Here is a 20,409-nt window from a genome sequence, read left to right on the forward strand (position 1 = left end):
GAATCATTGTGTCATCAAATGAAACAAATTTCATATGAGAGTTTAGGCGAAGGTTTAATTTCTCGATTTAAGATTCTGTAACCTAATGGACTGAAGAAAGCAATTAAAAAATATTTTTGGGAAGTTAACTCATGACATGTCCGTGGACTGGTTAAAATAACTATCAATGTCACCGTTACCACAAATCGCAATATTCCACAATATTAAGCAGCTTAATATTCACCGTTAATAATAAGTATTTCTTGAGCAGCAAATCAGTTTTAAGTTATAAAAACCTTTAACAATATTATGCTTTTTTTTTAATTAAAAAAAGTCTCTTTTTTAAAATAAATTTGTATAGTTCACTTAAAGTGCAAATATTCAATGTGTTAAATTAAGAATAATGTGTGTAAAGTATTATACATGAATATATCTATATTAAATGTATTGTCTTCAGTTCAGGCACTGAAACTTATGTAAGCTACAAATTCACTGAAAAACATTCGTCCTCTAATACAGTGGTTTATAGCTAAGTTAGAGTAAGAAAACGTACTTCATGCAAATAAGATCACTAAAATATTTTATTTTCAGCTTGTTCATCTTAATATCTGTACAGTTTTTCATTTTCTGGTTCGAGACCATCTTTTCAAGTTTCATTGCTCTAGATATCATATATCTAGAATCATAACAATTTCATATTTGTCATAAATAGTAGTCTATTGCGGAAAAACATTCCTAAACCAGCGGCAGAGTTTAGGAGCCCTTTTTAAAACACTGCCTCACAGAACCAACAAAATTTTGATCAACAACTTTGTTCCTGTGTTTTGAGGAATACAATCCCCATAATTCAAAATCTCTTCATAACACACTGATAAACATTCATTTTAAACATTAAATAAATTACAGTTCTCCTTATATTAACCACTTCATTTAACATCATATTACAAACTAAGACTATGGATCACGTTGAGGCCATGACCTTACATTGTAATAAATGGCATAATATCACTTTGTTCTGTACACTGCAGATCACACAGACCTGCTTACATTCATGTTAATCAAAGCTACACTGCTGCATGAGTTGGCATTGTTCATTTACTGTAGGCTATGACTGAATAATCACAGAAAAAGCTCTGTTGTTTCCATGGTTGACATTTACAAGAAAATATCTACAACTATTACACGTTTCTGCTAATGAGAGTTAAGCAGAGACATTATTAGAATTATTATGTTGTGAAGCAGATGTGTGTCAGTAAACGCCTAAGCAAGTGCCTTCAAGTATATATAATAATACAATAAACCTTCAAAACCATCCAGTCCAGATTTTTTATAAATAAATCTCCTAAGCACCTTGATATACAAATATGTTAGCTGAGCTTTTCCTTTACAGCTTGTTTTGCCAAAAGTTATCCATAAGGACTGATAACTTGATAAACAAAACACAAGCTATATCAATCACAATATCCAGCATATGACACACCATTCGATTTATGAATGTAAAGTTTCATCAATAAGTGATTCGTTGGGATTAGAAAATGTTTTTTAAGTAAATTCAGTTGTTTAGTCCTTCAATTTAAACTGAAACGAACTGCTCTTTCGGACTCTGAAGTCTTGAATTGCTTTGGCTAAAATAGAGAAATAAATATAGAGATCCCTTATATTCAAATAAATAATTAAACAAAACTAAATACATAGATAAATAGCTTAGGAGCAGTTCGGCTCAAAGAGTGGAATAATGTGGAATACATTGCCCTCAGCAGCACTTAACATGTTCAGTCATCACTTCTGTGTAAGTACATAATGACTATCAAATCGACTTTTTTGACCTAGCTAACCGATTTGTTTTGGCTTTTTATTTACACTGACGTCACTTGACACTTCCGGGGTTTTTTGTTTTCTATTGTTTTTGAGCCAGATGCAATTAACTAGCAATTCAAATGTTACATTATTTTTTAGTTAAATTTCATATAGTTTAATACGTCATTAAGTAAAACTTGATGATATAATGGCAATTTAGAAACATTTCATGTGTTTCCGTAATTGTATTCTTTCTCCATTTAAAATGTCGCAAACAAAATGTTTTTTTTTCTCCAGTCATCTAACAGATGGCAGTTTCTTTTTGACAATTTTCCAGGAAATTAACTCATGTTATAATAGAGTGCCTTCTTACCTAGAACATATTCTTTGTAAAGTCTTCCTTAAATGACAAATTACAGCGTTCAAAAGATACTACATAACAGGAATGACCCTATTGTTAATCTGCATAAAATAAATACAATTATGTAATCTAGAAAGAGTGATATCACATCCAGCCTGATATCTTTGGCTAGAATTAATACAATGCTACATGCTGGACTTGCAAATAATGGATCTTTTTGACTATTAACGGTGTATTCCAATAGAGGGCACTAGTGAAACCACACATGGTTACTTGCCTTTCAGAAGGTAACTATAACCTATTTATTCTGGATTCTTGCTGCAGCATCACAGTCTCTGTTATGAAATGACAACCATCATATGTTTATAATTGCAGCTATTTCTGTGGTGCTGGAGGGATATAAATGCTAGGCCTTTTTCCATGCGTGGTCCGGGACTGCAGAGTTTGACTGCAAGTCATGATATGGTTCATTGCTGTCAGAATTTGCCACAGTTGCTTTTTTCCACTCCTTCTCCGCATTCTCTCCCTCGTCCACAGCAACTGAAACAAGAAGAGGGGATTTTCTGTGAAAGAAGGGAGATGTAATGTGTGACGACTGAGGGTGTGTTCCATTCAGAAATAAATGTGTATGGCTTCACTCTCCACAGAAAGATACAAAAGGGTGAATGGGTCAAAAATAACATTAAGAATGCTCTTTTATTTCATTTTGCACTTTTTGCACTGATACAATCACACCTTCAGTTACAGCTAATTTAAAATCTTTACAGATCATTTTTGCATCTCTAATAATCACTTTTAGAGTGCAAAAAAACTAAACAAAAAAAAACGCTCTCTCTCTCTCTCTCTCTCTCTCACACACACACACATATGTGACCCCGGACCACAGACTTAAGTCGCTGGGGTATATTTGTAAAAATGGTTCAAATGGTTCAAATGAGTCAAAATTATAGATTTTTCTTTTATGACAAAAATCATTAGAATATTAAGTAAAGATCATGTTCCATGAAGATATTTTGTAAATTTCCTACCGTAAATATATAAAAACGTGATTTTTGATTAGTAAAATGCATTGCTAAGAACTTAATTTGGACAGCTTTAAAGGCGATTTTCTCAATATTTCGATTTTTTTTGCATCATCAGATTCCACAATTAAATATTTGTATCTCGGCCACATTACATTTGGAGAAATTCTTGATGATTGGTAGGGAATGAGAGATTCTGATGAAAAGCAACAATTCCTGGGAGAAAACAGTCCATTAAATGAGCACTACAAAAATGTTCAAGTAAAAACAGCCTCTTTAAGTAGTTATTTATGATCACTTCTGACCCGACTACATGACTGTCATGATTAGTCTCTCTTCGAAGTCCTTGAGTGTGTGTGTGTGTGTGTGTGTGTGTGTACCGGTCTCCACTCTGAGTGATTAATCGTCTGCAGGTCTCCATCTGAACATCCAGGCCTCTTTTCATGCTGCACATCTCCATATACTCATGCAAATGCCTGTTCATATCCGACTTAGCAGTTGCCAACTCCAACTACATACAAACACAACACAAACTTTAAAAGATCACACAATATTGCCAAAACATCTCTCAATGTAGTTGGCCTTGCTTTTGAGAAGAAAAAAAACTATTATGTGTTTGGTAGAGTAAAAAAAAACATTATGTAGTTGTAACTCTTTACCTCAATTTGGTCAATGGTGTCTTGATATTCCTTTTCACGCGACTTAAAAAGGGACTCTGTGTCCTTTATTACTTTCTCTATAGACTCCTCCTGCTGTGTGTAACAAAAGAAATCTGTTACGTTTCAGAAAGTCTTGTAGCTATTTCTCTACATAATGGAATATTGTGTAGAGAGTGAGAGACATTCAGATGAAATATATCAATTCAGTTAAAATCGCAACTCAGTGTTTTTTTTCTCCTTCATTTGCTATTTATAGGAAAACTGATGAGACAACAAAAACCACTGAACTGTAATAAGTGTAGCATGAGCGCTTTTGTATTATGCTCAAATTATTTCTGTCGGATCAATAGTTTTGGATAAGAAAACAAATAATGGTAAAAAAAAGGCCAAAAAAGAGATGGAATAATGTATAAATCACAACCTTTAAAAAATAAAATAGCAGCCACACTAGAAGATAAAGCATGCTTTTTATTACAATACTGTTGTTATTTTTCTTAAAGCAACCTGATGAGATTTGATGACTTGGTTTAATAAATGAATGTTATGTGAATGTAAACTTCAATTTTATATTTATATTTAGTTTTGCAATATAAATGCATGTTTGTTTTTTTCAGGTTTAACTAGATCCATTTTACACATGAATTTATCATGCCAATTTAATTTCCATTCAATTTTAAAGTCCGTCACTGGAGCTGAAATCAATAAAAGACAACCGTACTTCTCCTTGGTTCTCAACACTGAAGGTGGATCCTGGAAAATCTTCCCAGAGTAACAGAGTTTCCTCAGTCTCTTCCCACGCAAGACTGTCACAGTCGTCCTCAAACTCACATTCACGTCTGTGGCATGAGAACAAACAGTCATTATCTTAAATACTTAGCGTGTGGTCTTCAAAATAACAACACAATCCAGAATGCATCAACACAGAGCATTTCTTTTCATTAGAAGTACTATTTATTTAGTCGCTGTGCTAATTGAGAAGTCATTTATTATGTTTGAGTAAAACTGATTAACAGCACTCATTATTCCACAGCATTCTCAGACATTTCAGACTTACAACTGGTTGAGCATTCTCTGCATCTCCTCATTGATCTGATTGGCTGATGAGCAACAAGGCTCCACCTCCTTATTCCCACTGTCCTCACTTTTAGAGATGCTTACTGGTTCATCGCTCTCGTTCCCCCTGCCTGTCTCTGCTGCTGGTTTTTGAGGTCGGCGGGTCAAGGTTGACGGAGGTGTGGCTACTTGCTAAAAAAAGTAGCATGGGTATATTTGTAGCAATAGCCAACAATACATTGTATGGGTCAAATGAGCCGATCTTTCTTTAATGCCAAAAAAATAATTGGGATATTAAGTAAAGAACAGGGTGGTCCAGGGTCACATATAAAAATAAAACTCTGGTATAAAAAATACATAAAAATGAAAACCTTAAAAGATTTTGAGAACAGCAGGAAGTTATGAATGGTAAACAAACATGCAGAAAATAAGGCATACCTGTATTTTATATATTTCTTGTAACTGCAAATGCAAACACTGATGATGAAAGACAAACCTGGAAGATCTGAATCATGTCTTCACAATTTCTCTGTTGGGCTACATCACACAGACGAGCCGTGATGTCAATCCTGCGACAGATGTCCATGTCCACTTTCATGGCCTTCTCCTGAATCTTACTGTCCAAATCTGAGTGATTCTACAGGAGAGAGGATGTGAAAGAGAGTGAACTGAAACAGAGGATCAATTACTCTGCTAAATCATTTGACTGGAATTAACAATATTGGCTAAATGAGGTATTTTTCAGGCCAGGTCACTTGAATGTTGTCATTAACTCACGTTGCTCATGAGACCTTTAAACAGAACCAGCTCTGCTTTAAGATGTTTAACCCTCAGAGCAAGTTCATCCTGACACACCTCGCTCTCCTGCAGGTCCTGAAACACACACACACCCACACACACACCCACACACACACACACACACACACACACACACACACACACACACACACACACACACACACACACACGTGTCATCAGATGCAGTGTAGACAGTGGAAAAGGTCTTAAAATTAATTTGAGTCTTATTTAAATTAATTTAAATATGAATTGATTGGGTTTTACCTCTTCAAGATCTGCAACTCTTTCCTGTAGATCCACCCGCATTGTGTATTCCTCTTCCCATCTAGAATAAATAATAAAACCAGAATTTCTAATTGTTCACCATTTCAATGTCTTTATCAATTGAATACCTTGGCATTGACCATTCACAAGACTACTACAAAAACAAACTGCAATGAACTGTACTATGACTTATTATGATAATATCATCAAATAAAAAAAAAAAATAATATGTTGCTTATTTTTATTAAAAATTAATATTAATAATAATAATAATAATAACTGACTCCGTACAGCTTTACTAAAGTAAACATGAAACTCAACACTTCCACACATCATAAAAATGCAACCCCCAGCTAAGAGTGAGTGAATCTCAGCCAAAAATAGAATCTGTCATGTAACATGATCTAACACTTTGGGCCGGTAGTACTCTACTCATGTAGCAAATTAGCTTTTTTTTTTTTGTGTGCAGAAAGCATTATGTAATATGTCACTAGACTGTATGCAGAGGAGACGCACACTACAGCCTGAGACAGGAAGTGCAGGACTGTTCACACTCATGCTCCTGCCATTTTAGGCCATTACTGCAGTATCACTGCAGGTGTTAGAGCAGGTGATTTATGTTAGTGTACCACTCAGATAACATCCACATAACCTTCTTCTTAACACACCAGTGACTATACAGACAGCTGAATCAGCGATTCCACAGACCAGGTGCCACTGCATCACATATACAACTAAAACAAAGACAAAATATAACAGAGAAAACATACAACCAAGGGCTTTTTTCAGAAATAAACCTGACTGTTGACATAAAAAGTGCTATTTTGGCTGGGATTCGGTGGCTTTGGCAGCTGGTAGTAGTCTGGGGAGCCTGAACGGGAAGTTAAGAGAGAGATTGTTGAATTATTCTCTAGTGGCATCCTGGCAGTAGCAGCACTCAGTTCACTGCTGCATTGCAGATGCTGAGGCGCAGAGGGGAGGTGGCTGAAGTTGGAATGAAATAGATGGAGAGATGAAGAGAGAGATTCATTGGGAGGAGGAGTTATACAAGGTATTAACATTTGTGTTATTTTACTCATTAATCATGTATTCTTCTAAAACCATGCAACGTATGATTCAACGCTAATAATACTTATAATATCAATGCATTAAATTAATACCTATTAAATAACATGATATATTTAAAATAAAAAGTCATTTAAAAAAACCTCTGCTTAACTATAAAAGAGAATTAGGTAGTATTCCAATACAAACTTACAATATTTAAAATTAGCAATTAGAAAAAAAAGTTATAAATAAAATTTAAAAAGTACAAATAAATAAGCCTCATCAATGTACGAATGTAAAGAAAATCGTGCAGCCCTAACTTTTACTACATTAAAATTTGTTTGTCAATTAAGTAATTGGGGCCTAGGGCAACAATGCCACTAAAAGTAACTAAATTATGTATTATAACCTTTTTCCAAAGAAATAATATGTCCCATTAAGGTAAAAAAGCACCTGATAAGCACTGTAATATTTTTTTTTACTGTGATAATTTAATAACAAGTACAGTAATATGTGAAATACTATTTAAAGGTACTTCATACTGCCTCAAAAAATGGCAACTGAAGGACTGAAATGTTGAGTGAGAACCAGCCCTAAAAGACTTGTCTTGCTAAAGAACAAATGCACTTATTCAGTGAAAACAAATTTTTCATAATTGTACAAAAGGTTTCATGTATTTGCATTAAGTGCATCTACAGTACCAGATGTTTATGAGCAAGGCCCTGTTAGAGCAATCGCAAGAATATTCATTGATACACTATTATAAACCTGTAATCTCACCTAACAGAATCTATGAAAAACCTGAGATTTTTGTTAATAAAACTAAAACTAAACTGCTAAAAAAATGTGTTAAAGTCAGTAGTCACTGGTTTTTATGAACAGACTTTAATATAATGTATGGTTGATAATATTTTGTTATGGTAATGACATAATGGTAATAAGGTTTTTACAGTTTTCAAAAAAAACAAAAACAAAAAAATATGTTAACTAATAGTCCATTACATGGATTGATTGTGAATTCAATTTCTCTAAACATGTATTTTAATGACACCTAACAAAGGCACTATAAAACAATTATAAATTGTTTTGGAAATGTTAACAAGCCCTAAATAAATAAATAAATAAATAAATATGCTGTGTTCTCATAATTAAAGAATAATCAATCGTCCATGTATAGATAGGTAGAGAGACAGACAGACAACGAAAGATAGATAGATAGATAGATAGATAGATAGATAGATAGATAGATAGATAGATAGATAGATAGATAGATAGATAGATAGATCATATACTGACAAAAAACAGCTACAGTACTACAGAAGTTGCGAAGCGCGCAAAGTGCTGCGTAAAAGTTGCACCTTCAAGCTCTCCATTAACCAGAACATCACATTGTACTCATACTAACCTCCGTTTGTATTCGTCTCTCTCCCTCTTTACCTTGGCGAGCACATTGTACAGGGCCCGAATCTCTGGGGTGATGGTGTCGATCTGGACACCCACTCCGACTGGAGGCACCCACGACAACACACCCGGACCCGAGACCCGCGACTCACACCCGGCGCTGAACCTCTGATTATACGACCACACAGTGCCAGGGTGAAATCTGGGCGCAGGGTTGCTGCTACAGCCGATACCAGTACTGACATACTTCGCGTAAATATTACTGAATGTTCTTGGGGCAGGATCAATCGGGCTGATGGGGAAATTTGGGGTGAGATTGGAATTAGAGTCCGTCAGATTGGATGGGTTCAGGTTTTCTACTGTTGTACTGTTATTGGACTCGAGAGGGAGGATGGTGTTATTGAGAGTCGGTGACAGCAAGGCTCCGGACAGATATGCGGTGTCGTTCGCGTTCTGAAGGGGTATCAGGTCGGGCCTGACAGGAATCAATCCAACGAAGCCAGTCTGAACTCCAACATCTCGCGTTAAAGGCTTTTTATTTTCTACACACTCCGCGCTCTCATCCAAAGCCTGTTGCAGCTGCTTTTCTAATACTTTATTCCTGCGTTCCAGCTCGTGTACTTTGGCTAAAAAGCAGCGGAAGCGCAAATTCAGAGTTTTGAGGACGCTGATGTTGGACCCCAGGTCGTTCCGCAGGGCCGCGGCGGCGGGAGGAGGTGGAGACACCCGGTGGAGATAGTTACCCAGGTGCAGATATGGTGTTCCCGGAGGAGGTAAAGCTCCAAAGTCCAACCCATCTTGCCCGATGCCACTCGTGTGTTCGCTTAAGAAAAGGCCCGCTGGATCGGTCCAGTGGCCCGAAGCCGCAGAGTCCGAGAAGCCCGTCACCTGGTTCTGCTGGTACGGATACACGTTCTCCCCCAATACAGGATTCATTCTGGAGTAGGAAAATCTGAAATGCTCAAAGTCCGGCATGAACACTGATTTAACCGAGTGCCTTCGAAGCGGATCCTCTGAAGTTAATAAACTGAAGGAACACTTGTCTGATTAAGTGGGAACAAATGAATGAATCCAATCAAACTCACGCCTTTGATTACGGCTATGCTTGTTTATAATGTTACACAAGGACGCGTTTCGCCTGTTTGCATGCCATTTGTTATAACAGTACTTTACCAGACGTTGTTTATTATCTTTGAGAAGATTAAACGCGTCTTCGTAGCGGAACGGCCAAGCTCCAGCTCCAGAGCAGAAATAAACATGAAAGGAGAACTGCGGCTCCTTCATACCGAGATCGCTTAATAGAAGCGCCTCACTCTTGCGCAGCACTTTGTTTATTTTAGCACAATTCAACGTGTTTAGTTTAATCGATGCTACTAAATAACACATTTTAACGCCAGGGATTGTGTTTGATTATATTTTATTGTGCAATGTTTAAGATCAGTATTTTGAATATGCGTTTGTATTTATGGAATTTACGGTAGCCAAGGTGTACCTTTACGCAAGGGCGTAACTTTGGGTCTACCATTGGGGGGGTTAAACTCGCGGCATATTTATTTATTTATTAATTTATTGTATTATTTTCTTGTGTAAAAGGTAACATGCTAATTTGCATAATTTAATTATGCAATCCCCCCCAAAACGGGTGACTGTATTGGAGCAAACAGCAGTTACAATTCAGTGACATTGGTTCTACACAGTCCCTGGCACCCTCTGGCTTTACCTCATAGGACACTGGCAAACGAACATCTAGCCAGCCAACTCCAGTCAACAAAACAAATCATCAGCTAACTCAGTATTTCTCAAACTTTTCTGCCATTCCCCACTTCAGAGGTAGGAAAGGGTTCCGAGCCCCACCTGTCCCCAATCACCCCAACAAAATGTTAATAAACTAGGCTTTAAGTTTAACTGTTAAAATGTATTTTATTAACATCACATTTTAAAAACTTAACATCAAATAACAGCATTAAAAAATTTCAAATAAAGAAAATGAAAGTGCAATTATATTATCACTTTGCATGAAATAAGACTCAAAATTAGATTAAAAAATAATAATAATTGTGTTTGCATTTAGCTTCTGATAACATCAATACAAGTGTGGACTAACATTAACCTAGTTGTGCTTTGATTCATTTTGACACTTTGCAAAATCCATGCAAAAAGAACAACAAAAAAACAAACAAACAAACAAAAATAAAAATAATCTCAAATTGAACCAGAGGTGGTAAATTCCTAATAATGTACGTATTTTTTTAGGTATTTTAATAAGATAGATACCTAAAATACGTTGCGAATACAGCTCAAGTAATGCGATCGTTATAAAGGTGTTTGAACAACAAAACACATCCACTTGCACATATTTGACAATCGGAATATCAGATATATCCTGCTATAGCTAACACATTTGTGAAATTTTGAATAAAAAAGGAAATAAAAGCAGATCATCAGTCATTCAGCACTATTGTGGCTACGGTGTGACAAGCAATGAATGGCGCGTCTCCATGGGAACCATAAAGCGATACTACGATCAATAACGGTAGCCTTGAAATACTTTTAAACTTACGTGTGAAGAGGTTAAGTAACGTCAAGGCTTACATTTAAATGTGTCTTTGTTTTGAGTGTATGGTCAATAAATAACGGAATTTAAAAGATGGGCACAAAACCTGTTTGTCATGTTTCTATTCCCCACACTTTGAGAAACGCTGAGCTAACTTAACAGCTAACTTAAGGGTACCTCCGTTTGGTCAGGATTTTTCGTTTTTCTTTTTTTTTTGGCTGGTGTCGACAAACAATAAAAAATCGTTGTCTGGCTGCCTTTCAGTGTCCTTTTCATCTTTCCGTCAGCTTTCTCCAACCATTCATCCCATCGACTGCGCAAAATAGTGGACAAACTTGGTACAGAAAGCGGGTTGGGTAATACCAGAGACTTTGGTAATACCAAATCGGTGCGGGGGGTACATTACAGATTATTTAAAATATGATACTATCTTTCTTGCTGGCAAATGAAATTAATAAAGAAAATGAACAAAAGTATTCATTCTGAATATTTCATATCTATTTTAATCTGAATGATGTGATGATATTGGGGGGGTTATATTAGCTGGATCTGATTTTTGGGGGGGTCATGACCCCCGTAACCCCCGTGCAAATTACGCGCATGCCTTTACGTCACTGGATGTAATTTGGCGACAGCAGCGTGACACAAATCGTTACTGAACTTGAAATATTGTTACAAATTTATTTTTTTCGACATTTTATTGGTTTTGTACATAATCAAAATCAAATACAATGATTTTACATCTAAATAAAAATATTATAGGAGTTGCAGGTTTTACAGCAAGTCAAAGCAGTGTTCAGTTTCCTTTTTTAAAATCATATTTTTGGCGGAAAATTTCCATTTATGAGAATAAATAATAATAATAATTCCTTACATTTTATATAGCGCTTTTCTAAGCACTCAAATAACATTTAAATGAAATAGCAAAACATTTACACACCCACACACCCACTAATATATATATATAAATATATATATATGTTAGTGTGTGTGTGGGTATATATATATATATATATATATATATATATATATATATATATATATATATATATATATATATATATATAGTTTTTTTTCGTGCATACAGTTTTTTTCACACCCTTTTGGCCCTTTGGACCTGTAGAAAAGATTAATAGTAACTATTTTATGTACCACAAAAAAACGGACAGAATAACATACTATTTCACAAATTTTTATATTTACATAATATTCACAAATTTTGAATAATTTGTGATTTGTAATGACACAAAATAAAAATACTCAGTTCACAAATACAATTACCTTGATTTTTCAAGTTCATGTCTCATATTTTATCTTAATTGTGCTTTCTTGAAACTTTTGTCTTCTTAGTAAAACAAAGTACACTAATATTTGAGAGAAAAAGTTATTTTATAACGCACTTTCATAGTTTAAAACTGAAATGAAACTGAAAAGGAAATCTAGATTTTAATCAATCAATGTTTTAAAAAGTCATAATTTTACAACAGAATATATCCAAAGCCCAATTATTATCTATACAGTAAAGCTTTATTCATACAGCACCTTTCAAACACAGTTTACGCAGTGCTTTATGTGTGCTGAATGGTAGAACAAGCAGGACTCAGACAAACGCACACAGAGGGGCTCATTGTGTGACACTGCAAGCTCACCCTCATTATCATCTGCATCTTAAACATGACATCACAGTGCTATTTCACCACTGAAAAAATATTATTCACAAAAAAGAAATCACATTAATAATTTGTCAAACTAAATCAAAGGTGCCTTTAAATATGAAAGCACATGTAATACATGTCTTTTTCTATTTTTTTTTGTGTTCACAGTTTCCAGGTGGATCGGTACATTGAGAATTCTCTGTGCTCCAGATGCTCAGTCTGCTATACTGCCTTCATGGAGCTTACCTTCTTAACCTCCTCACACTCATCTAATTAGAGTAGAACGGGGTCAGTCGGTAAATAAAAGAGCATTACCACTAACAAGTGGCTAAAAGCCATATTTTTGCTTTTAGGACAAAACAAAAGAATGAAGTTATTGTGTTCTGCGTGCTCTACGCTAGAAAATAAGATAGAGAGACTGTCCACAGTGACTCATCACAGCTAGCTCTACTCATTATGAGATGCTGTGGAAAGTGAGCTGAGATTACAAGAGGGGAGATGAAGGAATGATTACAGCCTTTTGCAGGTCCACTGGCAGCTCCATGACAGACACATCAGGCACTGAGATGTGAAACACCAAAAATCCAAGTGTCAGATTATATTTAAGCATACAAACATGAGTTGAACATGTATAATGATTATAATGGAAAGTGAACAGCACTTGCTGAATGTGATCACAAGACAGTAATGTCTGTTGCTCAACTATAGTATGTTTTGAAATATAGCCATATATGGGAAACATAAATGAAATAAATAAATGAATTTCAGTCACTTCAACATGACTCATTGGATGTGATATATCTGTTTACACTCCAGGCAATTCACAATAGAGTATATGTTTTCTATTTGAAGATATTTAAAATGTCATTTATTTCTGTGATGACACAGCAGAATTTCACTCACTACCCCATGTCACATGATCCTTCAGAAATCATTCTGATTTGCTGCTCAGTTATTATTATAATTAGTGTTCAATTAATAATAATGGTTCTTATTAGTATCAGCGCTGAAAACTAATTTAGCTGCTTAATATTTTGTGGAAACAATTATATATATATATATATATATATATATATATATATATATATATTACTCTTTGATTAACAGAAAGTTTGATGAACAGCATTTATTTGAAATAGAAGTCTTATGTCTAAATATCTTTAATGCTACTTTTGATCAATTTAATGCATCCTTGCTGCAAAAACTCATACATCAGACATTTGAGTGGCAAAAAATACTAAGCAGCACAATTGTTTTTAATCATTGATAATAATAGATGTTTCTTGAGCACCAAATCAGCATTCTGAAAATTCTGCTTCACCATCACAGGGAATCAATTCCATTTGATAATTTATTAAAACAGACACTTTAATTAGTAATAATAGGTCACAATTTAACAGCTTTACTATATTTTCGATCAAATAAATGTAGCCTTGGTGAGCAATTGAGATTTCTATCAAAACATTAAAAAGTTTGAATTATTACAAATGATTCAGTTTGACCAGTGGTCTGTCTGCCTATATCAATGAGTAAAGTGCACAGTCATAAACATTCCTCGGAGGAAAGTTCTTCCGTTAAATTGTACTGCTTCCATTTACACTGTATTTGTTGCCCATAAAATCACTGAGGTCTGAGATGACTTTGCCCAAAGCCTTGGCAGTCCCCATGGAGGATAGAATGATGTTCTGCTTGGTTACAGACAGAAATCATTGAATTCATTTATTTCTAGTTTAAGTGCTGCGGTTATCAGTACACTCAAACTTCAAAGTACGCGGTTAATAAAAACGCGATTCCCGTCAGTGTCACTAGCGGCAGTAAGAACTAATTAGGCAGCCACACCTGTGCATTCTAGCCGTTAATTTTGCCTTTTTTCCTCGAATGTAGAAATATATTGATATATAATTTTCAACAGTATGTCAATTGAAAAGATTTACAATATAGTCCATGGAGGCACTTTAGCAGCATCAGGAACATAGAAAGGAAAATGCAGCATCATTGCAAAAAGTGGACCTCTTATAAGTGATAGAGTGCTTCCAGTGGTTTTTAAGAGAACTGCAATGCAGTATCACACTGTAGGGGACTCAACATTACGGTGCAATGCCTTTATAGATATTTCAGAGCCTATGCCATTTTATACAATAAAAATAAATAAATAAATAGGCAAAGAGTGCTACTTTTATTCCACAAAGGGGTATTAAATTGATAAAAAATATATTTATAATATTGCAAAATATTTCTATTTGAAATAGTTTTTTGACTCATGAATCATTCTTTAAGAACTTAAAGAAACGTATCAAGTTTTCCACAAAATATTTAGGCAAAATATTTCCACAAAATATTTAGACAAAAAAATAAATATTTCTTGAGCATCAAAAAAAAAAAAAAAAAATCAGCTTTTCTATCATAGCAATGACATTTAGAAAAAACAGAAAAGTTATTTTAAATCATAACATTTCACTGTTATATTATTTTAATGTATTTTTGATCAAACATGCAGACTTGGTAAGAAGAAGAGATTTCAAAAACAACTTTTGAACGAGTGTAAATAAAAAAGAAAGTATATATATTTTATACTTTACATACAAATTTATAAATAGTTAATTATAATGTTTTTCTTCCCACTTTTTCAGCTTATCAAATGACTTCCATATACTAAAGTATTATTATTTTTAATTCTCAGATGACATGAAATACTTTACACGATGTTCATGATACTTTTCAGACAACAGCATTCAAAAATCCAAGAATGACCAACAGACACAAGGACGCTTTCAGAATCAGGCATTGTTCGTTCAGGATGGAAGACACCAGACCCAATATCTGACATTAGTACAGTACTCTAGAATATCTGGAACAATCCAATCACAAAGCAACATGACAAAGGCAAAACAACACATGACACAAACCCATCATCTTACACCAGACAATAGAATCATTTAGAACCGGCAACAAGGACTGTAGCACCAGGTTTTGCATTGTACATACCTGTAATTATTTTATTAAAATAACCGAACCTTAAATACAAGCTGATATCAACACATTTGATTTCCGACATCTCGTAAAAAGTATCGTACTGCTTTAATGACATCAACACAATGACTGAGAACCACTGTAAGCAATGCTGTGTAATTCACGCACTTAACTAAACCATACACATCATTATCTTTAATATATTCATAAGCACCAAAATCCAGTTGCAAAGAACCCTGTTGCTGAATGCACAGCAATCGTAGAGTTAATTCATAGGTTACAAAAGAAAACACCAAATGCATTAATGACCAGGTGTCAGAGCGATTTAACTGAATATGTTACATGCGGAGTTAATGCTTTTCAACAGTCTGGAATATGACCGATTTCATACGATCCAACTAGTGTGTGACTATAAGCACCAAAAAAATGTCTGCATTGAAATCTACAGTTGTGAAATGGACTTGAAATGACGAGGTGGTCTTCAAGTACAGGATTTGTGAATGTAAGCAAAGAGAGAGAGAGAGCGGAAAAGGCTGAGTAGGTGTAAAAATCAAGTTAAATAATCCCGTTGAGCAGCTGTTTTCTTGTAATTGCTGCTTTGTCAAATAAACATCTCAGATCTGGTGAGGTAAATTGATAGCTGTTGCCCTTTTAAGAAAATTGCATTGAGAAAATAAGTTAGATAAGGGACCAGTTTCAGTCTAATCTGGGTCCTGATCCCCTATTTGTCTGTTAAAAGACAAAAACTGAGATTAGTAGGAAATGATCCCATCTGAGAAGAATGTACTGACAGAAATGATGCAGTCTGAAATCACAAGTGCGACAAAGAACTGCGAGATCTCCTGATATGCCCCCTGACTGCTGAGTTCATGTGTTTAAAATGAGTTGTAAAAAAGACAATACAAACAAACAAACCGAAAATGTAAGAATATTAAAAAATGCAGAACCAAAACACTCCATAACAAAAGTCATCTTCATTACTGAGCACATAAATTAAGAACTACACCTCCTTCATCTTCACCCGTCATCCCTTCTTACTGTCTGGCTGAGAGAGGGATGTGAAGATGGAAAAGAGGACGACAAGCACCAGATTAAGCAGAGAGTGGATCTATATTAGTGTCTATGGAGGGCCCTTGTGTCTGCCTCTACCTCCCTCTCTGTGAATTCTCTTGTTTTGCATGTTCATTTCTTCTTCCGCTCCTGTGAACATCTTGGGCAGTACCTGACGTAGAAGGAAAACAAAGCAAATGTTGAAATATACATGTACATTCACTGTTGCTATATTTAGTGAGTTACTCCAGACTGAAATTTCTTTCAGTTTCAATACTGATGCATGACAGCATTGACTTGCATCAGTTTCAAAGGCATAAATCACATGACTACTAACCATTTCCCTCTGGGTTTGGTGGTCAGACCCACACAGGCAAAGTGGAACCACTCGATAGAACACTAAACAAAAGTGAAACACACATACACATTTACTGAAAATAAATGTACAGGAATCGGCTGTAATAATGCTACAGCCTATGACTAGATATTTCATCTCCATTCGAACTTGTAAAGGGAAAATAAACCTGATGAAATAATAAAATAAATATCTATGTCAGCAATAATGTATGAGAGGCTGTGAGCTTGTTGACTTTGGATGAGAAAGGAGACTCACGTCTGCATTGTCACAGCCAATCATCTCCCCGTATGAAACCTGGTGGCAGAGACAATAGGTGGGCTCGTTGGGGTCCACTGGCATGTCCAGCACATCCGAGGGGTGCACATTCCCGAAGTTCACAGCTGGGGCTGAAAACTCAGAGCTGGAAGACAGTTTTATACAAACTGAGTGTGTATTTGGAATGTATTTATTTTTGTATGGTGCATTTTGCCTCTTTTATTGACAGAAACAGTTACAAAGGTAAAAAAAAATGATGTAGTCTGGACTGTAGGGCAAAAAGCTAACCATTTGGTATTTCAGAACAACAACATAAACAATTATGTACATGGTGGGAGGTTTTTAATAAATCTTTTATGCTCACCTAGGCTGCATTTATTTGATCAAAGACAAAACAAAAACAGTAATATTTTGAAATATTATAAAAATTTAAAACAACTATTTTCTATTTTCATATATTTTATAAGCAATTTATTCCTGTGGTTTATTAGCATCATTACCTGAATATGACTAGCTTCGCAAGAAACATTTCTTATTATTATCAATGCTGAAAGCAGCTCTGCTAATTTTTTTTCTCCTATTTTCAGGATTATCTGAATAACAGAAGATTCGTAAAAACTAACTTTGTGAAACAGAAATCTTTAGTAAAATATTGGCTGTCATTTTTGATTAACTTATTGTATACATGCTAAATAAAAATATAAATTTAAAAATCTAAACTTTTTAACAGTAGTAGTTTATAATATATGAAGATGAACCAGATTTTACTGCAATTCTGGCACCACAAGCGGTTAAAAAAATGACACACTTTACAAATAAAAAGAGCAATAATAGAAAATGCGTGTGATTCTCACCCTTGCGTGAGTTTGACCTTCTTCTGACTACTCTTTGAGCTGCAGTCATCATCAGAGTTCTTCACCTTTGACCTAGTGCGAGTCACCTCCTTCTTCTTGGGTCCTCGATGGTCACCTTCAAACAACAATAAATGACCATCAGAGACTTTGTTGAGATATAGAGAGCCACAAAAGAGATGTGCATGTGCCAAAACATCCCTAATAGTCATAAGAAGCTTACTCTTGTTGCCCTTGCTGGAGGTAGAGTCATAATCGGTGCTTTCTATCTGTTTCTCTTTGAGGTCAGCCTCAAAGCGAGCCAGGTCTGTATCCAACCTTCGGATATGCTTGTCCACCTAATGCATAGAACAAATGATGCATGGAGTCATAAAGCAACAAAATGTGCATTACAGATTTCGTATAAACTACTGTTCAAAGGTTTGATCCTTCTGAAATCATTCTAATGTGCTGATTTGGTGATCAATAAACATTTCCTATTATCAATGTTCCTAACAGTTGTGCTGCTTAATATTTTTTTATTCTTTGACAAATCTAAAGTTCAAAAGAATATTGGTTAAACAAACAAGACTGTTTTGTAACATTATAAATGTCTTTACTTCCATTGTTGATCAATTTTACACACCCTTGGTGAATAAAATATTGACTTCAAAGAAATTCTTACTGACCCCACACTTTTAAATAGTAGTGTACATTTATATTAAAATGTAATATATAAAAACAATTAGCAAAAGTTATAAAAGGTCATTTGTAAGAAGTAAATGCAAATTCACACTAACCATCTCATAGGTTTGCATGGCAAGCTGGACCTTGTCATCTCCAAACTCCTTACACTTCCCATAAGACTGCTGGATCTGTCTTAACAGTGAGAGCTTCTGTTCGGAGGACAACGTCCGAGCGTTGGCTGTGTATTCACGAGCCAGAGAATCAATCTGCCCTTTCAGATCTAGACAAAGAAGAAATGTAAACAAGCAATCACTCACTATCTCAAGCAACCAGGCAATAAATATAAACATGTGAAAATGCCATTAACGGTATTCTTCTATATTACTGTATTGAGGGGCGGGGCTATAGTTAAGACCCACCCTCTGTCCTCTGGTCCAGATCTCGCATCAGCTGGAAGTTCCTCTGCAGTTCAAAGGGCAGATTTTCTATGCCTAAAGAGAAAGAATGGCATATAAATCATCTACAGTATCATTAAACAAACCCATAAGGCTGTGTGCATTTGAAAACCAGCACGACAATAAACAATCCCATCCTGAGAGACGTCATTGAGATGTTTTTTATTTACAATATGTAATTGTTTTAATAGCAGTAACTTTATATATTACATTCTGTCACGTTTATCAGTGCCGCTCCCACCAAGAAAAACTACAAAACCATCGTTACCATCATAACACTGTTTATATTTACAGTTAGCCCGTTAGCTTCAGAGACCAATGGTCTCATATCTATGCAATGGTCTGACGTACTGACGTTTTTATTAGCACTGTTCTGTGACGTTACGCGATCTTTTTATTGTGAATAGTGTATGGGTGTGAAACGTGCAGACATGCTGGACAATAAGAACGCAGAAGACGTTTATTAATGTGGATGTAAATCGAAACAAAGACAATAGCCTTACTGTCCAAATAGTGCTCTAGATACATTCCAGCCGCCATTTTGACAAACACAAACAAAGGTTCTTCCGGTTTCGTCGGAAGTCCTGGGCTGGGGTGGGGGGTAGAGGGGGAGGAGTCATGAGTGAAGGCTGTCTGTTGACCTATTACAACTCCTTTATCTTCTTTGAAAGTGTGTTGAAACAGAATGATAAAGCTCCTCTTTGGATGTTCAGAGATATGTGCCATGAGAAATAGCACAATGAGTGTAGTTGGGAACAAATTATAGGATTTTATCATCACCATTATTATTATTATTATTATTATTATTAAGTGCATTTGATTAATGGCTATGCTCAACATTTGTCATTTGAAACATTTTCGATGTTAAGTGTTGGGATTAATCTCTGGAAAATAGTGATCAATGACATTATATTAGGCTATGTTGAAGGGGAAAAATATTGTTTTTATTTTGGAGAGAAAAGATACAGTTAGTCCATTGGGATAAAATGCTCCCCAGAATTGGTACAGGCATATTAAATTAATATTAAATTAATTTTTTATTGTGATTCATGGGGTTATTATTATTATTCAGTAATTTCAAATGCACATTTCTGATGTTTTTGCTATTCATTAAAACCTATAACTGAGTGAAATCTTTCACTTTGAATTCATAGTGTTGCTATTTTGACATATTCAAAAGTAAAATAGAATTTAATATTGCATCTGTCTAAGTC

The 20,409-nt window shown here is 35.1% G+C and overlaps 2 protein-coding genes and 1 long non-coding RNA gene across 3 annotated transcripts; 1 reads left to right on the forward strand and 2 right to left on the reverse strand.

Annotated features, from left to right (window-relative positions):
* Positions 1 to 1,942: 1,942 nt before the first annotated feature.
* LOC132145165 (non-homologous end joining factor IFFO1-like) lies at positions 1,943 to 9,835 on the reverse strand. The gene is made up of 9 exons (XM_059555953.1): positions 8,386 to 9,835; positions 5,934 to 5,994; positions 5,649 to 5,744; positions 5,368 to 5,508; positions 4,873 to 5,063; positions 4,537 to 4,654; positions 3,819 to 3,911; positions 3,540 to 3,670; positions 1,943 to 2,700 (listed from the first exon to the last, which is right to left on the reverse strand). The coding sequence occupies exons 1-9, from the start codon at positions 9,354 to 9,356 to the stop codon at positions 2,544 to 2,546; spliced, it is 1,959 nt and encodes a 652-aa protein (XP_059411936.1). The 5' UTR covers positions 9,357 to 9,835; the 3' UTR covers positions 1,943 to 2,543.
* Positions 9,159 to 12,948, forward strand: LOC132145166 (uncharacterized). Its single transcript, XR_009434446.1, has 2 exons — positions 9,159 to 9,281; positions 12,759 to 12,948. It is a non-coding gene; the product is annotated as an uncharacterized LOC132145166 (long non-coding RNA).
* Positions 12,949 to 15,356: 2,408 nt separating this feature from the next.
* Positions 15,357 to 19,784, reverse strand: LOC132145167 (inhibitor of growth protein 4-like). The gene is made up of 8 exons (XM_059555954.1): positions 19,699 to 19,784; positions 19,160 to 19,231; positions 18,854 to 19,020; positions 18,298 to 18,412; positions 18,078 to 18,192; positions 17,224 to 17,368; positions 16,948 to 17,009; positions 15,357 to 16,782 (listed from the first exon to the last, which is right to left on the reverse strand). The coding sequence occupies exons 1-8, from the start codon at positions 19,733 to 19,735 to the stop codon at positions 16,743 to 16,745; spliced, it is 753 nt and encodes a 250-aa protein (XP_059411937.1). The 5' UTR covers positions 19,736 to 19,784; the 3' UTR covers positions 15,357 to 16,742.
* Between the last annotated feature and the right edge of the window lie 625 nt (positions 19,785 to 20,409).

This window comes from Carassius carassius, chromosome 8 (assembly GCF_963082965.1).
Source record: "Carassius carassius chromosome 8, fCarCar2.1, whole genome shotgun sequence".
NCBI classification, from domain to species: Eukaryota; Metazoa; Chordata; class Actinopteri; order Cypriniformes; family Cyprinidae; genus Carassius; species Carassius carassius.